At 42.9% G+C, this 20376-nt stretch overlaps 1 protein-coding gene across 7 annotated transcripts in view; it reads right to left on the minus strand.

Annotated features, from left to right (window-relative positions):
• OSBPL8 (oxysterol binding protein like 8) overlaps nucleotides 1–20376 on the minus strand; it is a 157837-nt gene that overhangs the window by 58793 nt on the left and 78668 nt on the right. For 4 of the 7 annotated variants that reach the window (XM_075932114.1, XM_075932119.1, XM_075932151.1 and 1 more), the window contains one exon: nucleotides 5832–5902. In XM_075932114.1, the coding sequence (XP_075788229.1) occupies nucleotides 5832–5902 (71 nt within the window). Of the gene's footprint in view, nucleotides 1–5831; nucleotides 5903–12541; nucleotides 12699–15154; nucleotides 18577–20376 lie in introns of those variants that run through there. The other 3 variants (XM_075932135.1, XM_025184965.2, XM_075932126.1) reach the window with 2 other exon arrangements.

A 20376-nucleotide genomic window follows, 5' to 3' on the forward strand; every position in this document is an offset into this window, starting at 1 on the left:
CAAAAGAAATCTGGAAGAGGACTAGGGATGTTAAATTTAGTTTAATCAACTAGTCAGGCTCTTAATACAGTTAAAAGGCTGAAGTGCAGCAGGGGGAGGGGGAGGGACCCAATGCAAGTTGGGCCCGAAGATTCCTGGCTAGGGCCAGATCGCCCCCTCTATGCTTCTGATTTTTAAATGTGTGAAGAGCTCTTCATACTTTTAAAAAGCATGCCTCTGGGACTGCGCGTGAGCCGTGAATCAGCTGATTCCCAGCTCGCACCCAGTCGTCGCTACCCCATTGTCTCTCCTGCCTCTTTCCCCCCCCCGCTCCCTACAGAGACAGCGGTAGGGGGAACTGGATTTTAAGCCAGCTTCCCACAGCACCAGCTCCTGCTCTGAACCCTTGCTGCTTTAAGAGAAGTAGTGGGGGAGGAGGGGAAGGGAAGCAACTAGTCAAGGGACTAGTTGACTAGTCACTTACATCCCTAAAGAGGACACTGATGAATCCAGCCAAAAGACTGACAACTGACCATCTCTAAGGAAAGTCTGCTGTGATGTTACAACTTATCACTTTTCATTATTATTGCAACCCAGTTTATCACCACTGGGGACTATTCAGCAGTTATCTGCTACCAACTCAAAAATAAAACTTCAAATGAGATGTGTTTCTCGATCCACTGATCGGCAAAAGATGCTTTTGTAGCAAAATGCCCAAGAAACAATATTGCTTTCTTGCTGCATAGATGATAAAGCAACTTCAATCTCCTTGAAAATGGACATTTGTCTTGGTACAAATACAAACTTCATTCACCCAAGTTCTTCTAAAACACTTAGGAATGACCGAGTCTAAAATATGTAAGTATAGAAATTCCCTATATTCAATCTACATTTGGGAAAATGAGGGGAAAAGGGATCTTATTAATTTCATAACAAAGCCCATTCAAAACAAAACATTTAGGTTCAAAAGTTACATACAAAACTGGACATGTGAATCCTTTTCTATTAAGTCATCAGGATTCAAGTACTTTCATCTCATAGCAAAAAGTGAAGAAATAATTACTTTGTTTCAAGAATTTGTGGAGGGATGAGCCAGGAAAAAACAAGAGGCAAAGGGTAATGGAGCAAAACCCACAATAACATTTTGAAGTTTTCAGTTTACCTGTCAAAAGGAATTGAATGCAATCTGAAGTGCAAAAATGTGTGTGAGGCCCCACACTAACACATATTAATCCTAGAACTAGAAAACTTGGCTTCCATGTGAGGGTTGAAGTTCATTAGAAAGGCACAGTGATGAGTCTATCTATCGGGAACTTGTTTGGCAGACAAATGGAAGACTTTGGACTCTATATAGGTCAACCCAACACCTTTCCTAAGCACTAAATTCACATATAAAAGTGACAAGAGAATTTTTTTTAAATAGGAAGGACCAACTGCACCTTCTAGTGAGGCAGGCGCTGTACCTTCCTTGTACTGTATGGGGAGTAACTTTCATCATTGTTGGTCCAGTCCATGCTTAGACAAATGGGAAGCCACTTAGCCTTTGTAAGCTGGAACAGCTAATTGTCTCTGTGAATGTTTATCTTGAGACCTAGGGAGCTGATTATTCCCATAAAGTCAGGCCAACTGCCACAGCAAAACTAAACTGAAGGTGGAAAAAGGTGTTAATGGGTGGTGCGGGGTGGGGGGGGGGCATCTTTTGTCTCATTGCAGCTTACTGAGGTCTAGATACAGTAACTGGAAAGGACAGAAACACTGAAATTGTCTGACAGGAAAAAAAAAGAGTAAGAACCTGAAATGGAAAGATGAGAAAATAAACTGAATAAATATTCAAAGATCAGAAATTTAGTTAAATTATACATTAAATAATCTCAGTTAAACACCAAATAGAGGTTTGAGAAGTTTCAGGACCAACCCATAAATGAGCTAGATAATGACCAACTGTATTTTCTCCCTTTCCCTGAACAGTGCGGCCTGAGTATGGACTAGAATTGAATGATATTGCATTGCATCTGAAGGGATCCAGAGTCAGAGCTAAGCAACTGTACAAAGGCTAACATGGTCCAGCCTTCTCAACTATGACATCACAGAATTACAAGGCTATTCCCTCAGCTGCAGAGCACTTGAGCTCAGAGACAGGAACTGTGAGCAGCAGGATATTACACCGAGGTGTTTTTTAAAAAAATTAATACCTAGAACATTATTGTGGACATTCCATCACAGTTCCATATTTAAGATTGCATTGAATTTTTCAGTTTACAGAGAAATTAAAGCTTTTGTTTTTGTATAAGGAATACAAGATATCCTCTTTATAGAGAATGAGCTATAAGTAAATACTTAAATCATATTTGCTCACACAAATTGCCCTTTCCTTCCAATGTAAATAGACCATAAAGCCACTGGATCAGGCTAATGTAGACAATATAGTTGGCAATAGCAGCATTATAGCTAAGATTGCATCACAAATTCTGTCCACCTTCCTAAATCCTCTAACAACAATGTGCATAGATTCTTTTGAAGTATTGTGTGTCTCAGGAGGGCCCAGGGTCATTTGAGCCAGGAGTTCTAGAGATAAGCCCTGAAAAAAAATAGCCATTTAAATATATATATTTTCCCCTTCCATCCAGAGCTAGAGATCAAACCATGAATATGATGCTGACCAAGGATCTCACAAATGTGTCAAGTGTTACTCCAAAGGGAGAACAGTATTTAAGAAAATGTGCAGTTTTTGCTGTGCACGTGCTTGACTACAGAAAAAACAGCCATACAAAGGTTCTCAGACCTCACTGTATTTCAAGTTCCTTCTGACAACAAAAACTACTATACATGTCTGGGAGGGGGACTGAAGTCTAAGTCCAAATCCAGTCTTCAGTCCCAGATGGCAGAGCTCGTGCTTTAGCTTTGGTTTCAGCTTCCGCCCTGTACCCTGGCCAGTCTAATGCCAGCCCCAGAGACCAGTGTTCCCTCTAAGGTGTGCACCTGCATCGGCCCACACCAAGAAACTGAGGCCCACCCCACCTCAACGGAGCCACTCAGTAGCAGGTGGCTGGCCTGAGTTGGGGCCAGAGCCAGAGCGGTGTTGTGGGTGGCTGCTCCTCCAGCAGCCCCGGACAGGGCCTGAGCTGGAGCTGCAGAAAGGGCAGCTGGAGCCACAGAAAGGGCAGCTGCTACTCCAGGGGAAACTCACGGGGGACAGCAGAGCTGGGGCACTGGCAGAACAAAGAAGCCAGAGTGACAGGGCAGTGCAGAATCACCTCCTCCAAAACTGTCCTCATCTTCCTCAACCTCATCTTTTTGGTGAGCTGGCGGGCAGGCAAGACCAAAGCTGGTGTGCTTCTTCCGCAGCAGGAGGAGGGGTGTGGTGCCTGCCAAAGGGCTGCGAGGCTCCAGGGGGTCTTGGCTGCAGGGGTGGGGCTCCAGAGACCGGGCCAGGAGTCTAGTGATGTGCAGCTGTGGGTGGGGTTTTCCAGCCACCTGATCGGTTTGACACAACCGACATTGCACCCTCATCTGGGTGTGCCCTGCCCAGGGTGTGGGGGCTGCCCAGAGGTTGATTAATGCTGGTGCTGCCCAGGCTGTCACTACTTGCACTGCCTTCCAGCAGGTGAACCCCCATGTCCTCCCGCAGAGGGAAAGGGCTGGAAGCACTCATCTGCTTTTAAATAAGCTTCTAGGTCACTTCTGGTTTACCCTGATGTGAATCCTACACCTTCCCAATTTGGGGACACACCATGGTACTAAATGCAGGTTAATATGACAAATGGGCTGCAGAGTGACAGAGACCTTAGAAGAAAAATACTCCAGATGGAGGTTTCCAAATAACCACTAATGACTTGGTCCTGGTTATGAAGTTCTTGTGGACTTTTTTTCAGATCTCTATGCTGTTTGCGGTCATCTATCGTCTAGCCATCTAGCAAGGAACTATATAAAAAATAACGTACTGTTGGGAGGAGGTGGGAATACAAATTTAGTTAGAACCATATAAATGTTACCAACAAAGCAATAATAGAGTCTCAATATAACCAATCATACACTGCCATAATTAACATGTGGACAGGAACTGGGTTAGTAGAATAGTAGATCTCTCTGTAAGCCAAGTTTTTCAGTCTAGGCAGTGAGGCTATCTTAACACAAAACCCAATTTCATCTTGGCCATATCAGAACAGCATAGCTAAGTAAAGGAAATTCAATTTACAAATGATATATTAGTGCATTTAAAGTGCAATCTTTCCAGTTTAATGGAACTGGGATTACAGGCATTACAGGCGTGCAAAATTGTTGCCCCAGCTTTTAAAATAATCTTACGACTTTGGAAGGGGAAAGGCTAGTTGGTAATAAAATATCAGAACACGGATAACATTGCCAGAGAATGTGCAAAAGCTAGGACTTTAACAGGATTCAAAAAAACAACAACTAGATGAATTCATGGAGGTTAGATCCATCAAAGCTATTAGTCAGGATGGGTAGGAATGGTGTCCCTGGCCTCTGGTTGTCTGGGGATGGAAATGGATGACAGGAGAGGGATCACTTGAGGATTACCTGCTTCTGATCACTCCCTCTTGGGTATCTGCTATTAGCCACTGTCAGTAGACAGGATATTGGGCTACATGGACCTTTGGTCTGACCCAGTATGGCTGTTCTTAGAGTTATTTTATTCATAGATCATACGTTAATCAAAAAGACTAAGTAAAGGAGCAGTTGGTTTTTTATGGCTCAGTGATGTGGTATTCAACATTCGTCAGCATTTTCTTCAAATCTGGGTCTATTAATGTCACTGCCACTCATTTGTTCAACTGTGTCTGTCTGTGTTTTGCACTGCCACTTTTCTCAAAGCAATTGCCAGCTGGTCCACAGTTGAAGAAGTAGAGCTCCAGGAGATGGGAATGTCGCCGGAGCTTGAGCAGGAGCCCCAGTGTCAAAAGCAACAGAGCCTCCACCCAGGCGGGTGGGCTAAGAGGAAAGGCAGCAGCAGGGAAGAGGGTCAAGTATTGACTCCCCTGGTCTGGCAAATACCCTGACTTGAAAACACTAGTCAGATCCAGAGGGTGCCAGGCCAGGGAGAGTCAACCTGTAGTGTGGCATTGTTTGGGTGCCTCAACTGTGCATTTCTATTAAATGGCAAGTATCCACACTTATACAATTACATCAAGAATGCATAAAAGGCCATACTGAGACCAACTACTCATCTAGTCCAGTCCACAGTTTTCTGACAAGGACTAGCAGTGTTTCTCAAAGTGGGCCATGGAACCATGCGGAGAAAGCTGCTACTGGGCCCCTTCAGTTTGTTTACTTACTGGCTCCGCAGTTGTGGAGCATCACGGCTCCCATTAGCTGCAGTTGTCTGCTTGCAGCCAAGGAGAGCCGCGAATGACCTGGTAGCAGCTCTCTCAGAGTGGATCCACAGACCACTTTGAGAAACATTGGACTAAAGCCAGAAGCTTCAGAAGGAATGAAGAGAACAGAGTAATTATCAAGTGACCCATTCCTTCTAGTCCAGAACATGCTTCCAGTAGTCAGAGGTAGAGGGGACACCCAGTGCACAAAGTTGGATCCCAGACCATCTTTGCAAAGAGCTTTCTTCTAAATCGGATCCTTAGCAGAAAAACATGAGAAACTGTAACTCTGAATTTCTTGAATTTACCCTAAAGGCTTATGCTTAACATCACCCTAATAAAGTAGAAACTATGCTCTTAATTAAAATGTAATCCTCCTCTCAGGAAGTCTGCACAGCAATCTACCAGATTAAACACTCACTAAAACGAATACACTTGCATTTAAACCCAGTATACAGAACTCCACCACTGCATAATGCATATTTCAAAACTAGCTTTTGGAAAGGTGACTATGCTTACCTTGCTTTTTGACATTGAATGTGCTGAATCTTCTTTACTTTGTGACACATCATCCTTCCCTCTATCAAAACCTTAAAAGAGAAGATGACATTGTTGCAGTATGATAATCCATTTGAATACTCTGCATTTTATTTAAGCTGTCTGTTGAAAACTAAAACCTAAATTAGAACATTTCACTTATCTGGTCACCATCCAGAATGATGCAAAATAATTAAAAAATAAAAACACTTCCCTCTATAAAAAGGTAAATAAATAACATTGCTTAATAAAAATATATCTTGAAGTTTCAACGTATCACTTACTGTACAGTGAGTTTCTAAAAGTGAGTTTACAGAATGTTTTCAATGAGTATGTTTATTCATTTTTTTAAATTCACATTATATACAATTTTCCCAATTTTTCAGACTTAAGTGTTGAGATTCTGAACTGCTCACACAAGACCATAAATGCTGCCCAAGATGTGAAACTCTACATTCCACAAAGTTTTATATTGTGCACGTGGAGTGCATAATGCTCTAGCAGGCATATTTATTACATCAGAATTTACTTTTATCCAAACCGAATAAAACAAAAAATTGACACTGCTTTCTATCTACAACTTTTTATATTACACAATCATACTGAGCTTTTCATCAGCATCAAAGCAGTCATCCCATCCTACAGCTTGATGGCATACTTCACTTTTACAGCAACATCTTAAGTATAAAGTGGCAAAAGAAGTCAATAGCATGTACGACTGAGATGCTAGAACAGCTTGTACCAGCACTACTTAGGTGACAGTTTTTTCCAGTGCAAGAATAAAAAATTGTTGATGTGCATATTTCAGAATATTCTGGTGCACCTGTTAGTATGCCATCTAGGTGCACAACAGATAATTTAAAGTTAATCTCAGAAAGAACAACATGCCTCAGAATAGACCCTAGCCAGATGAAAAGCCTAAATCAAATGTGGAAGCCACCGATCTTCCTTGTAGTGAAGACGTGGGGTAACATGGCTACCCCCATGAGACTTGTGTATTTCAGCAATATTAGCTTAATGCCTTCCAGGAGATTAGTACTTGAAGCTATTTGTTAGACAAACCTCTGTAGTCCGTATGTATCTCACTTACATATACTCTGTTCTGATTAGCTGCCACCTTTTTATGTTCCTGAATGTGTTAGAGTATATTTGTTTTTTGTTATCATAGACAAAAATAAATCTAATTTTTCCATCAGCCATATATTGTGATTTCATCTTTACATGAGTATAGAATTTTGATAGACATAACATGGAGTAACACAGTAGGATCCAACTGTCTGAATATTATTACTAAATGCTAATGAAAAATGCATTTGACGTCACTGTCTGGGGTTGGAACTGACAATACCAGAAGGCCTAAAAGTACTGTTTAAAATCAACACAGGTCTCAAGTTCTTAAACCTGAATCACTAATTGTTTTCAATTAGTCTTTTGTCTTTCATTTTTATGGAACTAATTTCTTGAGTACACTTAAATATTCTGCACACTGAGCCCTTATTAACTGGAAACTTAAAGTATAGCTTTCAAATGAATAAGGTATGGAAAGAGAGATGTGTTTGCTATAAAAGTAACCTTGCTTCTATTTCAACACAAAAATCAGCACCAAAACCAAATGTTCTCTGAGATCGGTCCCCATGTGGATTTATACATCACATTCTACTTTGCGCTTATGACCAATCCTTGGTTCTGGATGAGATGTACTTAGCGTATTACCAAGTGGAAGGCAAGAGACAAACTTAACTTTCACCTAATCCCAGATCTGTAGGTGCAACCCCAGGATAAGTTAAAGCTGGTCTAACATAAGCCTAGTTTGCTTATGGTCTGGAAAGGGCTATTACAGCAGCCAGGATGTGTGGCCAGGGCACTGCTGCACTCCAACAATCCCTAATATGCCCTATTCTGAATATGAAAAGGCAGAATATGATGAGTTGCTTGGGTCTGCCAATATACTATTAGTAGAATCTACAAAGGCCATATTTAAATTTGCTTTTCTCCTCCAGGCCAAAACAAATCAGATTTGACGTGGGCCAGGTTCCGGCCCTCAGATTAAAAACCTCACCAAGGGATTGATCCAAAGCAGGCAGTGAGGTCGATGAATTTGGCCCCTATTTTGGTGCCTACTATAAACATTAAGGCGGGGTGGGGAACCTTTTTCGGGTAGGGGGCCACTAACCTACAGAAAAAAAAAAAAAAAAAAACAGTTAGGGGCCACCCACAAGTGGAAAAAAAAAAAACCAAACCAAAACCCAGAACAAACTCTCATTGACATGGCCCCAACTGAGGAGAAAGACACTCCCCACATTCCCCTTGTACACCAGGGCTTGCGGGGAGCAGGGGGGGGGGGGGGAAGGCACGCTGATAAGAGTGTGTGCTCCAGTTCTGCGGGGAGAGAGTGCGAGACCTGGAGCACCAGGTCAGGCTCCCCAGTACTGAGTGGGGGAGCCCTGAGGTTCAAGGAACAGATCCAGACAAGCCAGAGGCTGCATCTGGCCGCTGGACCTTAGGTAATTTTTTGTAATAGACAGTCTCATCACATTTAAATGAGACTCCGCCAGTTGCAAGACAAAATAGCAGTACAGTTTAGTAGTTACGTATTAAATGAACAGACTACCAAGAGCGCTGATGTTTCAGAAATTTAAAATACAATAAGATATTACTTAGTACATTTAAAACTTTTTTGGACTAAAAAATCCTCCAGAACATATATTTCATCTGTCTTCTACAGAAAGCTGATTTGAGTTTAACTGTCTTAAACTTCATAAATGAAGCTTTTCATAATTCCATGTCTCCTCATGCTGTACCTGCAAGTATACCCTACAATCAACCTTGCAGGAAGGGGGAGGGGAAAACCAGCCAGGCATCAACTCATTTGTTGATTTTGCATTTCACAACAAGTAACCTGCACATTTAAGACACTTAATTTATTTTATTATTTTTTCACTTAATTCCTACTTTATACCAACACCAAACCCATTCTGATTTAAAATGTAACAACTTATTTATTATGTTTTAATTTTATTATGTTTTTTTCTTAAGTCCATATGTGCACCCATGCAAAAAAGGAAAGCATAAGTTAAGAGACCTAAAATCAATTGAGTGGCTAGGCTGTCAACTATAACACATCAAAAGAAGCAGGTTGATTTGAGGAGTGGATGAAATAAACAGCGTTGAAAGATAATGCTCTGAACTGGAAAATTAAGCACTCTCCAAAGAATACATGGGGTATGCTTAAGGGAAGATAGTAGCACTAGATAATGCTGTCCTCACCATATGTCCTCGTGGGGCATGAAAGGGAAACAGCATATTTAGCTCTGGAACAACATGTTTTGTCTTGAACAATGCAGGAGGCACGTAATGGCAAACACCAACAGGGTAAATACACAACTTCTGGATGTTTTTTTTTTTACCCACAAGTAGTTTTAGCATCTTTGCTGGAAATTAACGAGTTTCAAACCTTTTCATAATCAGCATGCTAAAATAGTAAAATAAGACTGGCAAGTGTATAATGAAAACACCTAACAGTTTTGGCCACTAAATTTCTCTAAATTAAAGTCCATAGTAACGATCCTCTCCCTCCTCCCCCCCCCCACAAGGCATTTCCTCAGGACTTTACTACACATGCATAAAGAGCTATTGACATAAACTGAAAGTCTACACCTATAGATGCATTACCTAAATGCACAATCACACAAGACATACCAAGAGCTTCTAAGGAACTACAAATCTGTTGACTATAATTCACTAAAGTAAAACCATTTTATCCTACTTTTAAAAAATAGTTACAGGCAGTCCCCGACTTATGTCGGATCCGCAGTTACGAACGTGGCTTTTCTCGCCCCGGAGGACACGGACTGCGGGACCTTGCGGTCCCGCCGCCCGTGTACTCCGGGGCGAGAAAAGCTGCTCCGCGTCTCCCTGGTCTGCAGACCAGGAAGACGCGGAGCAAAGCCGCGGAGGGGTTCGGGCAGCCGGGCAGCCCAGGCGCACCTGGGCTGCCCCGCAGCCGCAGCCCCAGCCCCTCCGCGGCTTTGCAAAGCCGCCGGGGAAGCCGGCGGCGGGACAGCCCAGACACTCCCGGGCTGTCCCGCTGCAGGCGTACTCCAAGGCTTTGCTCCCCGTCTCCCTGCAGACCAGGGAGACGGGGAGCAAAGCCGCGGAGCACGCCCGCAGGGGGACAGCTCAAGCGCGCCGGGGCTGTCCCACTGCGGGCGTGCTCCAAGGCTTTGCTCCCCGTCTCCCTGGTCGGACCAGCAGACCAGGGAGATGGGGAGCAAAGCTTCGGAGCACGCCAGAAGTGGGACAGCGCGCCACGCCTGGACTCTCCCGCTGCCCGCGTGCTCTGCGGCTTTGCTCCGTGTCTCCCAGGTCAGCAGACCAGGGAGACGGAGCAAAGCCATGGAGGACTTGGGCGTCCCCACCCCCGTCTCCCTGGTCTGCTGGGAGGGGGGGTGCAGCTAGTGCCCCCCACCCAGCAGACCAGGCTTTTCTTGCCTGCCCCTGGGGGAGAGCAGCTGCGGGCTGCCGGGTTGGTCCCGCAGCGCCACTCCGGACCAACCCGGCAGCACCCCAGCTGCTCTGCCCCAGGAGTCCTGATTCAGCCGCTGATGGTCAGTTTCAGCAGCAGCTGACTTGGGGACGCCTGGGTTTCTTAAGCTGAATCTGTATGTAAGTCAGAACTGGCATCCAGATTCAGCCGCGGTTGAAACTCATCAGTTTCAGCAGCGGCTGACGCCAGTTCCGACTTACATACAGATTCAACTTAAGAACAAACCTACAGTCCCTATCTTGTACGTAACCCGGGGACTGCCTGTATTGTCCAAGTAATGCCCAGAGATAAGACTTAATGTGCAGGCTGACTCTAGACAAGACTAAAAATGGTGATGCAAGATCCCAATTTCTTGTGTGTCTGATTTTTTTTTAAACTTATATAAACATATACACATATGATAAAAGATTTTTGTAATTTACAGCACTACAGACTCAGCCTAGGCTTGCAGAAACATATGGTTATTTTTTTCCTTGACAGGTTTTTTTGCAAGCAAAATCAGTTCTTCAGTGACAGTTGGCATAATTGGAATATTAAGAATTTGCCCCTCCATGACAGTCAGCAGAACAAGTCCTCTATGGATTTGCTCAGATGTTACTAACTATCCATGGCCAGCTTTTCTGTTAAGGTGGGGCATACAATAAAGGAATGAAATAAGATTTCTCCTCCAGCTCACTTGGTTCTATGGTGATAGTTAGGGATGTAACAGTATAACCGTTTCAACAGTTAAGTGATAAGCCTGGACTCATTGGTTACCGTTAATGGTAGCTACACGCAGACTCACAGCCCTGCTCCTGGGAAGCTGGCTGCCATCCCATGCTGCTGACTGTATCAGAGCCCACAGTATGGGGGGGGGGGGGGGGAGGGAAGGCTGACAAGGTGGGGAAGAAGGCTGGCAAGGTGGGAGGGCAGCAGCAGGAGGCTTGAAATTACCTCCCCAGGTCTGGAAAAGTCCCTTATCCAGGACTAATCAGGTTCTGAGGATGTCAGGACTAGGGAGGTTCAACCTGTATTGTGCAGTCCACAGCACCATTAGCTCTCTGGTAGTGGGGCCATCCGGCTCTGCTCCCAGGGAGCTGGCTGTGCTGCAGGCTCTGCAGTATAAAGGTTTTCCTGAGCCGGATTTCCTGAGTGTCAAGCATGGATAGGGCAGGCAGGGAACCGCCAGAGGCTCTCGCAGGCCAGGTTCAGCAGTTTTGCGGGCTGGATCAAGCCCACGGATCATGTTTTGCTCAGCCGTAGGTTACACAGTCACCTAATTAACTGACTTACAACATCCTAGTGATAACCTGAAAAAAGTAAACATCTGACACACATACCCCCACACAAGCAGAACAGCCATATTTACATTACAACATTCAAAGCAGGATTGCACTACCAACAGACAATGCTTGAAAATAGATTTTTTAAAGTCGGAGTTTCCTAGCATACAATATAGGAAACTGTGTCCATTCAAACATATTTGAATCACACTAATGTAGATGTACAATTAAAGGTTTAAAAAAAATCCACCAAAGCTTTTACAGTATTATTAACAACATTCTCTGCACACTTTCACTTAGTTGAAACAAGTTGAAATGTATGACCAAGGTGAAATTTATTGGAAATCTCTATTAAAAAAAAAAAAGGGAGGGGTGAGATTCAGAATAAAAACTTAAGCCTTAACTCAGCTTCTCAATTTGTCATTCTAAGTAACCCACTGACATATTGTGTGAGAATTTTGCAGTAGTTACTATGGAATTGTTAAAAGCCAACAGAGTTTAAAAACATCCATGTCTCACTTTAAAAAGAGTCCTTTGGGGATATTCTCCCTCCCCTTGTGCAACTTTTTGATTGCAAACAGCTACTTCTTACATGCAAACCAAGACAAGCACCACATTCTCTGTCAAACATATACAAAACCCATTCTAAACAAACACATTTATATTTGCTTTGAAACAAGCTTGTTTATTTACAGACATGTCAAAAATACAACATTTCTGCTCTTCCCACAATCAGATTTAATTCAGAAAAATGTTTGGAATATTCATTCTAGTTTTTGTAACACCAACATCTTAGTAAATGATTTTCAGCTAAGTGAATTGATTTGAGGTTGTAAGTTTTATTTTAGTTATGATTTACCGTGCAAGATTGAGATGAAACAAACCTGGTAAAGCCGGAGAAAGTTCATTGTAGCCTCCAAATGAAGCATTCCGGACAAGTTTTCGGACAGCAGATCGTGAAGGAAGCACACCAGACGAAACCCCAGCACATGAGGAAAACCTACGTCGCAGAGGACCCTCTTCCTTCATGAGTTAGGTGGTCTGTGTAAGGATTATGTTCACTCAGACAGTTGGTTAGTATTAGCTAGCTGGAACAAGAATGTTTAAACAACAGACTTGCACCTCACATTCTGATGACTAAGATCACAATGGAATAGACACAAAGGACAGAGATACACACTGATGTGAGGAGATAACATAGGATATCAAAATTAGCTACAGATGTTGTAGGCTCCAATTATGTTGCTGCAGATTCTCTTAATGAAAGTGGAATATATTGGTGTCCCCCCTACAATTCTATTTCAGTGATATTTAACGTCAGGCTGCTGTTCAACACTGCTCACTGGGCACTAGGTAACTCACGACTTGGGGTTTCAGAATGGATTTATTAAATAGATTCTGCTGCCTGCTTGTTTCCTGAATAAAGACTAACTCATGATTTTATGTTTTAATGTGGGTTTCCCACTGAACACTTCATTTAAAAAATATACCATCATGAATACTGGAGAAGGCAGCCAATGCTAATAATAACTTTTAGTTTAGGCTCTTGCTATCCATTTTGTGTCACCTATAACTACTTTGGATCTATAGTGGCAAGCCGCTGGATCCGGCCCGCGGGCTGTCGTGCCAAAACCCTCAGGCACAGAAGCACCCCCACATCATTTTAAGCAATTGGCCTCTTCCTGTGGCTCTGCTCCGGCTCTGCTCCAGACTCCAGAGAGAGGGAGAAGCTTTGCGTGCTGCCCTTGTCCCCCAGCATAATTTCTTAACTCCTATTGGCCAGTTTCTGACCAACAGGAACTGAGAAATTGTGCTGGGGCGGGGGCAGCATGCAAAGCCTTCTCTGCCCTTTAGCACGGCACCAGGAGCAGAGAGCCACAGGAAGCAGCCAGCTGTTTTGAGCAGCCTGGAACTGCAGCAGGCAGAGATAATGGTCTCAGAGTCTTGCAGGGCTGGTGACCAAGAGCCACCTAGGTAAGCGCCTCCTGGCCAGAGCCTGTTCCTTGCACCCAGCCCCTCTCATACCCCAACTCCCTGCTCCAGGTCACCACCCAGACTCTCTGTAGGCCCCAACCCCCAGATCACAACTCCCTCCTAGACCCTGCACCCCTCCTACATCCCTCCTCCAGACCAGAATCCTCTCCTGCATCCATACCCCAGCTCCAACCCTGCACCCCAATCACCTGCTGCAAGTCACAACTTCACACAAACTTCCCTCTCAGACCTCACACCCTCTCATGCACCCCAGCTTTTACCCCAAGCTCCCTTCTGTACCCAACCTCCATCCCAGACCCTCTCCATAGGCTTTCCATAACACGAGAAGGGAGGGGGCTGATTAGAAGCCAGCAATTCTTCTTCCAGTGGTCACTGCAGTGAGTGGCCAGGGCTCCACATGGCCAGCCATCAGACCAGATTAGTGTTCCACCTGCACCAAACAGTGCCAGATGGGGGGAGAAGGCCCGTCACATCCAGTCCCACCACTGTGGCCCCCCAGAACCTTCCCTGGGACTGGACAGTGCATCCCAGTGTAATCCAATAAAGGTTTCCCCAAAGAGAGGCTTGACCCCCGACCTGCTGTAGGACGGGGGGCAGCTAGAGCTTGGGGCTGGCCCCTGCAGCCTTGCCCTACCCCCAGAGCAACTACAGGCTGGGGTGGGATGGAAGGAGGAACAACTATTGGTCAGGGCTAGACCCTGGTGCTCCCCCCCCCCCCCCACTTGCACAGGTTGAAGATTGGGGGAGGGGGAGAAGGGGTGGCTGGAGGCCTCCCCCCCCCCCAAAAAAAAACAGCTGCAGGCCCGGGGGGCGGGGACAGCTGGTTGGTGCCCTCCCAAGTCAGTTGCAGAAGCCTAGAGAGGAGGCAGCTGCAGGCTGGGGATGGCCCCCCGCAGCCCTAGGAGTAACCTAGGAGCACCGCCTTGGGTGCACTGTCAGAACTGAGATGGTCATCTCACCGAGATGGTCAGCCATAGCAAGCTCCCCCCGACCTCCCAGCCCTCACTCCCCCTTCCCTGAGTCCCCCCACTCTGAACTCTGTGCCCTGAGTCCCCCACCCTGTGCCCTCACTCCAACACCTTCCACCCTCTGCCCTGAGGCCCCCCATCTCCCTTGCCTTTCCTTGAGCCCCCACCCTATACTCAGAGCTCCCCCCACACCCACCACCACTCCCTTCCCTTCCACACATCTACCTCCCCCCCACAAACCCCCCTCCCCAATACAATCATTTAGATACAGCATGTGCATTTTCCTTTTAATTTAAACACAAAAACCTACAACCATTAGTAGAGTTAGGGACCCAAGCAACACCAAGTAAATCTGCTAGTTCTAAATAAAAATTAAAAGCTACAATTCAAAGCAAGTGATGTATTTTGATAGTCTCTGCAAACAGTAATCCAGTATAAACTATTAAACTATTAAACCTACATATTAATAGAGCATTAATCCCATTTGTTAAGAGTTAACAATTTATGACATTTATACCAACTCTGAAGACTTACTGACTTATGTATCCGCATTTTGGAATGCTGAACGGGATACACCTTAGGAGGTGCCTGGCTTTCAGAGAGCAAGTGCTTAGCACTTCCCCCAAACCAAGCTTGTTTAATGTTTGTATATTTGGGCATTCAAAAATTATTCAAAATGAGTTAATCAGTTACAATTGTAGGCTATCTTTTAGTAACTAATGCTGCAATCCTAGCCATGGGTTTTTGTTAATTGTTAATACTGACCTGAATTCTCAATACTCATTTTTACTTTTGAGCAATCACTTTATGCAAAAAAGTATTTTATTCTAACTTCTATTAAATTTCTACACGTTTGATGCACAGTTAATACAATACAACCTCTACAAGAATAAAAAGAACAGTATTTGCTTAATGAAGAAACACATATACAATAAGAGTAATTGAGACTAGCATGTAAGTGAATCACCTTTTTATAGCCAATGTAAGCAGCCAAGCAAAACAAAAGAAGACAAAACTAATTTAAAACAAAATCTAATTAATAACTCTGATATGACCTTATAATAATCTGATGACCCAGATGTTACCTGCTGTTATTCACACATGTAAAGCTACTAAATCAGTTTTCCTTTTCAATACCAATGTATTTTATGTGGTCAATTCTCCTGTTCCCCATACCTAGCACCTTCATTCAAATTATCAGTAAGCAGTGCTGAACAGTTTGTGTTTTTAAACACATCAAATCCCACAAGTTAATTTTCTTCACTGCTGGGCACTTTTCTGCTGGCTTCACTTTTCTTACTATATAGTATCCAAGACCAAAATCGTTATGAAACCTGGTCCATTTTAAATTGGAAAATGCAAGAGAAAAGATACACAGTTAGCTCAGCTGGGTTCCTTCTTTACACAAAGACTATTTCTCCTTCACTGGAGAAAGCCACTCTCAAAATCAAGTTAACAATAATACAGTGAGTAATTAATACTTAACCACTCCAAATCTGTGGGGTACTAAGCATACTCCAGTCACATTGGCTCACTAGATTATATCTAACTATAGCAGCCTGCAGTATTCTATTATCCCTACAATACAACAGTGCAAATTAGGTATGTGGCACAAAAATGTTTTTCAATGTAGAAAAATAATTGTAGCTCTCCTCCTCTCTGTGATGCTGTGAACTGTGAAATAGTGCTCAGTCCTCTTTTGACAGCCTAATAATTCCTAACACATGCCAAAGGCAAGCCAGCCATTAAAGAGGGATTGTGATTTAAAAAACCCAACTCATATGTCATGCACAAAAAAAAAAAAAAAACACCACACACACCATAGCTCTAAAATACCCAAGAGTAACATGAAGACTAAATATGCCAGAACCATGCTAAATGCTGAGAATTTTCCAATTCAGCAATATTAAAAAAAATCAAGTTTTTATTCCCATTACCTCAAACAACACCCACATTTCACAGATTTGCCAAGATAAAAAATGTTCTATTTCCTGGTAAATGGTAAACCTGTGACATGATTCTTGATACAATGATCTCCTGTCCTTTACCTTTTATTTCTGGTAATCCATTTCGCTTCTCATTTTTTTAAAGGTACTATACTCATATTTTCTTTGAAATTGGAAAGAAAAATAGTCTAAGGATGATTTAAATCATTCTGGGTAATAGCTGCACAAGTTCACTGTGGAATGAACGTGACAAGAGGATGTGATTTTTGTGTGTCAGTGCATTCATGTTACTAATCAAAAATGAAATGTCTCATGTCTGTGATAGTTCAGGCCTATGTCATCTAGACCAAGTCACGCTATAAATTGAACCTCTCTAATCCGGCACCCTTGAGACATGATCAATGCTCAGCCATGCAAGGTCAATATTATCTAGTAGCATTACCAACACTCTCACTACTTACTGGGCTCTGAGAAGACATTTAGGAGTCAATTAGAGCAAAGTAACAGCACAGAACAGTAAGAGCCGGGACTGAGGGAAAACTTGGCCACACCCATGGTAAGTGGGCATCTAACTAACTAAAATCATGCGGACCACAAATGTTGCCAGATTAGAGAGGCTGAAGGCATTGCACAGCTTAGATGAAATTCTGTTGTCAAAAGGGAGATGGAGACATATGTTCTTTACTGTTAAACATGCTACAAAATGCTCCAAACTAACCCTTCAAATAGCAATGATCCATCTAAAGGTCTTGTTTTAAGTCCCACGTTTGTCCATTTTGCTCAGCACAAAAACAAAAAATTTCAAAGAAGTTTCCAAATGAGTTCTAATGTATTTTTGACCTTATAATTCTACTTGGTGGTAGGTCCTATTGTCTGAACTTTTATACACCCAGTTTCTCTCTCAGAAGGGATGAAACATAAAGGAGCTTTTTCCTGCTTAACAAGAAATCCAGTAGACAAAATGGATACACTAATTTCCAATGTTAATGTGGTGCTTACATTTGCGCACACAGTGTGTGCTGAAATGTATAGCCTGAGCAGCTCTTCAACTGAGAACAGTGTTTCCTGTAATCAGCAGTGGGCAATAATTTTTACAGGGGTGTCACTTCACAAATTTTGGAAGTGGTCATGGGCCACCCTCCAAGGGGCGGGGCCTCAGGTGGAAAGGGGCTGTTCCATCTAGGTGCTGAGAGCCCCTTGCTCTGTGTGTGGGGGGGAAGGAGAGGGAGGACTCTGCACCATCCCCCACCCCTACGCCCTGATTGGCCTGGGGGTGGGGGAGTGCACATAGTCTCTTGTCCCCTCATCCCCACCCTCCCAAGGGTATGCTGTGCCTAGAGGGAACCATCAGTTATTTTGAACAGCTGTGCATCCCCTGTTCCCAGGTCTCAATTGGTCTGGGGATGGAGGAGCTGCAGGGCAGCCACAGGCCGGTTCAAACAGTTTGGTAGGCCAAATCCGGCCCATGCACCCTATCTTGCCCACCCCTAGTGTAAAGTAAGTGGCCACCCAGGCAAAATTCAAATGTCACTCAACTGATTAGCAAAGCGTCCATAGCTAGGTTTGTTTCTATTGTGGTGTACATCTGCACAGGCCTCAATGCACATAAAAATTATTCTGCACATGGACTGAAAAGATTACATGGAATATTGACAGAAGACTGTTGTACACCACTTATTTTAATAAACTGTGCTTTGTTTAACTTAGCAACAAGACAAAAATCTCACTTATTGGTTCACTGTTTTTAAAATGTCTCTTTTGAGCAAAGATGATGCTCTGACACTAACCATGTAACACAAATATCAAGCATAAAAGTACATTTTGAAGTGCAGGGGAATTCCCCAGCTTTACGTTTTCATTTACCCTTCCCTTCTACTTCACTACTCTGCTTTCCTTAGGATCTGCAGACCTAACAGTATCATTTGGCCACGAGTGTTTAATACGTCTCTACTGTTTCCAGCATCCCACTCATTACTCGTAAAATTTACTTGCATGTCTCTTAGCTTCGGTATTTCAATGTAGTATACCTAGGCAGAGAAGGAGAGGAAGATTTTTTAAAATGCTCCTGATGTCCACCACTGTATAACAGTGCTGTGAGTGTATGTGAACTAACAGCTGCAGTGTGGTCAGCATTCCCGCCTATGATGTCTTAGTTCCAGGCCCCCATTTCAGCAGACTCTACATTGTGACAAAGCAGCTAGGGTTGCCAGATGGTTTCAACAAAAATACCGGATACACTTGACATTACATCACAATCTACATTACATCTTATTTAGAAAATACCGGACTATTTTCACAATTTATTTCCCCGAACAGAAAGCTCGAATATTGGACTGTCCGGTTCAAAACCGGACACCTGGCAACCCTAAAAGCAGCACATGCTGTGTTCTAGCTCGTAAACTGCAGAAGAGTGTTCTGGTCTCAATATGTTCAGCTTCCCAGATTTTAAGAAAATTTTGAATGTACTGTAACCAGCACCAGCCTCCTGTGCTGAGAAGGCACTATATCACTTTGGACAACATGAAAATTACTCACATGTGGTCATCTTCTACATGACAACATTGGCTTTCTGAATTTGTACTTCAAACTGGTGATTGGTACTTTCACACTTAAAAAATAAAAAAATCATAGCAAGTGCCATCATCATTTGGAAAAACAGAGATTTACCAAACTAGCACTGTTAGAATTGACAGAATTTTTTTTAAAAGGCATTTAAAAAGATATCTAGCCCCCTGAGTGTCAGGAGTTTTGCCTGGATAATCACACACAGCTATAAAACTTACGGAGTATTTACACACCCAACGTCAAGTCTAGGAAAAGAGATTACAAAATTTCCACGAAACTACTACCAACTGTATTTGTTGGCAGCTTGATATGAAGGGTGACACTACTATTCTATATTCTGAACGCATCCAATCCAAGGTACATCCATCCACATAAGACACTGTTAAGTTTCTTTCTACCAGTAACTTCCAGTGCTTCATGCAAGCATGCACCTGATTTTAATATATCATTTATGAGGAAAAATAATATACTATTATACTACACAAAACATGGAACATCAAAGGAGAAAAACCTGATAGTCTGAAATGGATGCAGTAAGAATTACTTAAAAGCAGATAATTTCTTCCAGTGAAGAAGGTTGCAATCTACTGTAGACATTTTCTAAAGAACATAATATATGCACCATATTTGTAGGCAATTAAAATCAGGATTATTCTTAATAATAAATTTAAAGCCAGCTGAAAAAAATATCATACCTCGCTGTTTAAGACATTCTTTTATTAGCTTGCTTGGGATGGAACTAAATCAGCATGTACACAATAGAGACAATCAAAAGGTCCGTGTACCATAACAGAACAGAAACATATTCTGACAAGATTAGGTTTTAATAAAAAATAATTCTACAAGGGAAAAATTGCAATCCAAAAATCATGAGTTGATCAAAAAAGAAAGCAGCTTTCTGGATGATTTAAGACTAAGCATGCAAATTTAGCTCCAAATCAATAACACATACTGAATACCCTTTACTGACCAAATCAGAACTCTGAAGTAATTTACATAATAAACAGAGAGGATTCAAAGCTGATACAGCACACAAGCTCAGTATACAATCAAAAAAAATGTTACTAGCCAAAGCATGGATTCTCTTTTGCAATATCTATACTTGGAAAGGCAAGTAATTCCTTTTAACCCCTGAAACATCAACGTCCTTAAATCAGACACAGTAAAGCCATGGGGGTTGAGGGATAGAAGCGGGGAAATCATCCTGGAGCTATATTTCTCCAATGCAATATTATTCATTTGGCC

Source organism: Pelodiscus sinensis, chromosome 1, assembly GCF_049634645.1.
Source record: "Pelodiscus sinensis isolate JC-2024 chromosome 1, ASM4963464v1, whole genome shotgun sequence".
NCBI lineage: Eukaryota > Metazoa > Chordata > Testudines > Trionychidae > Pelodiscus > Pelodiscus sinensis.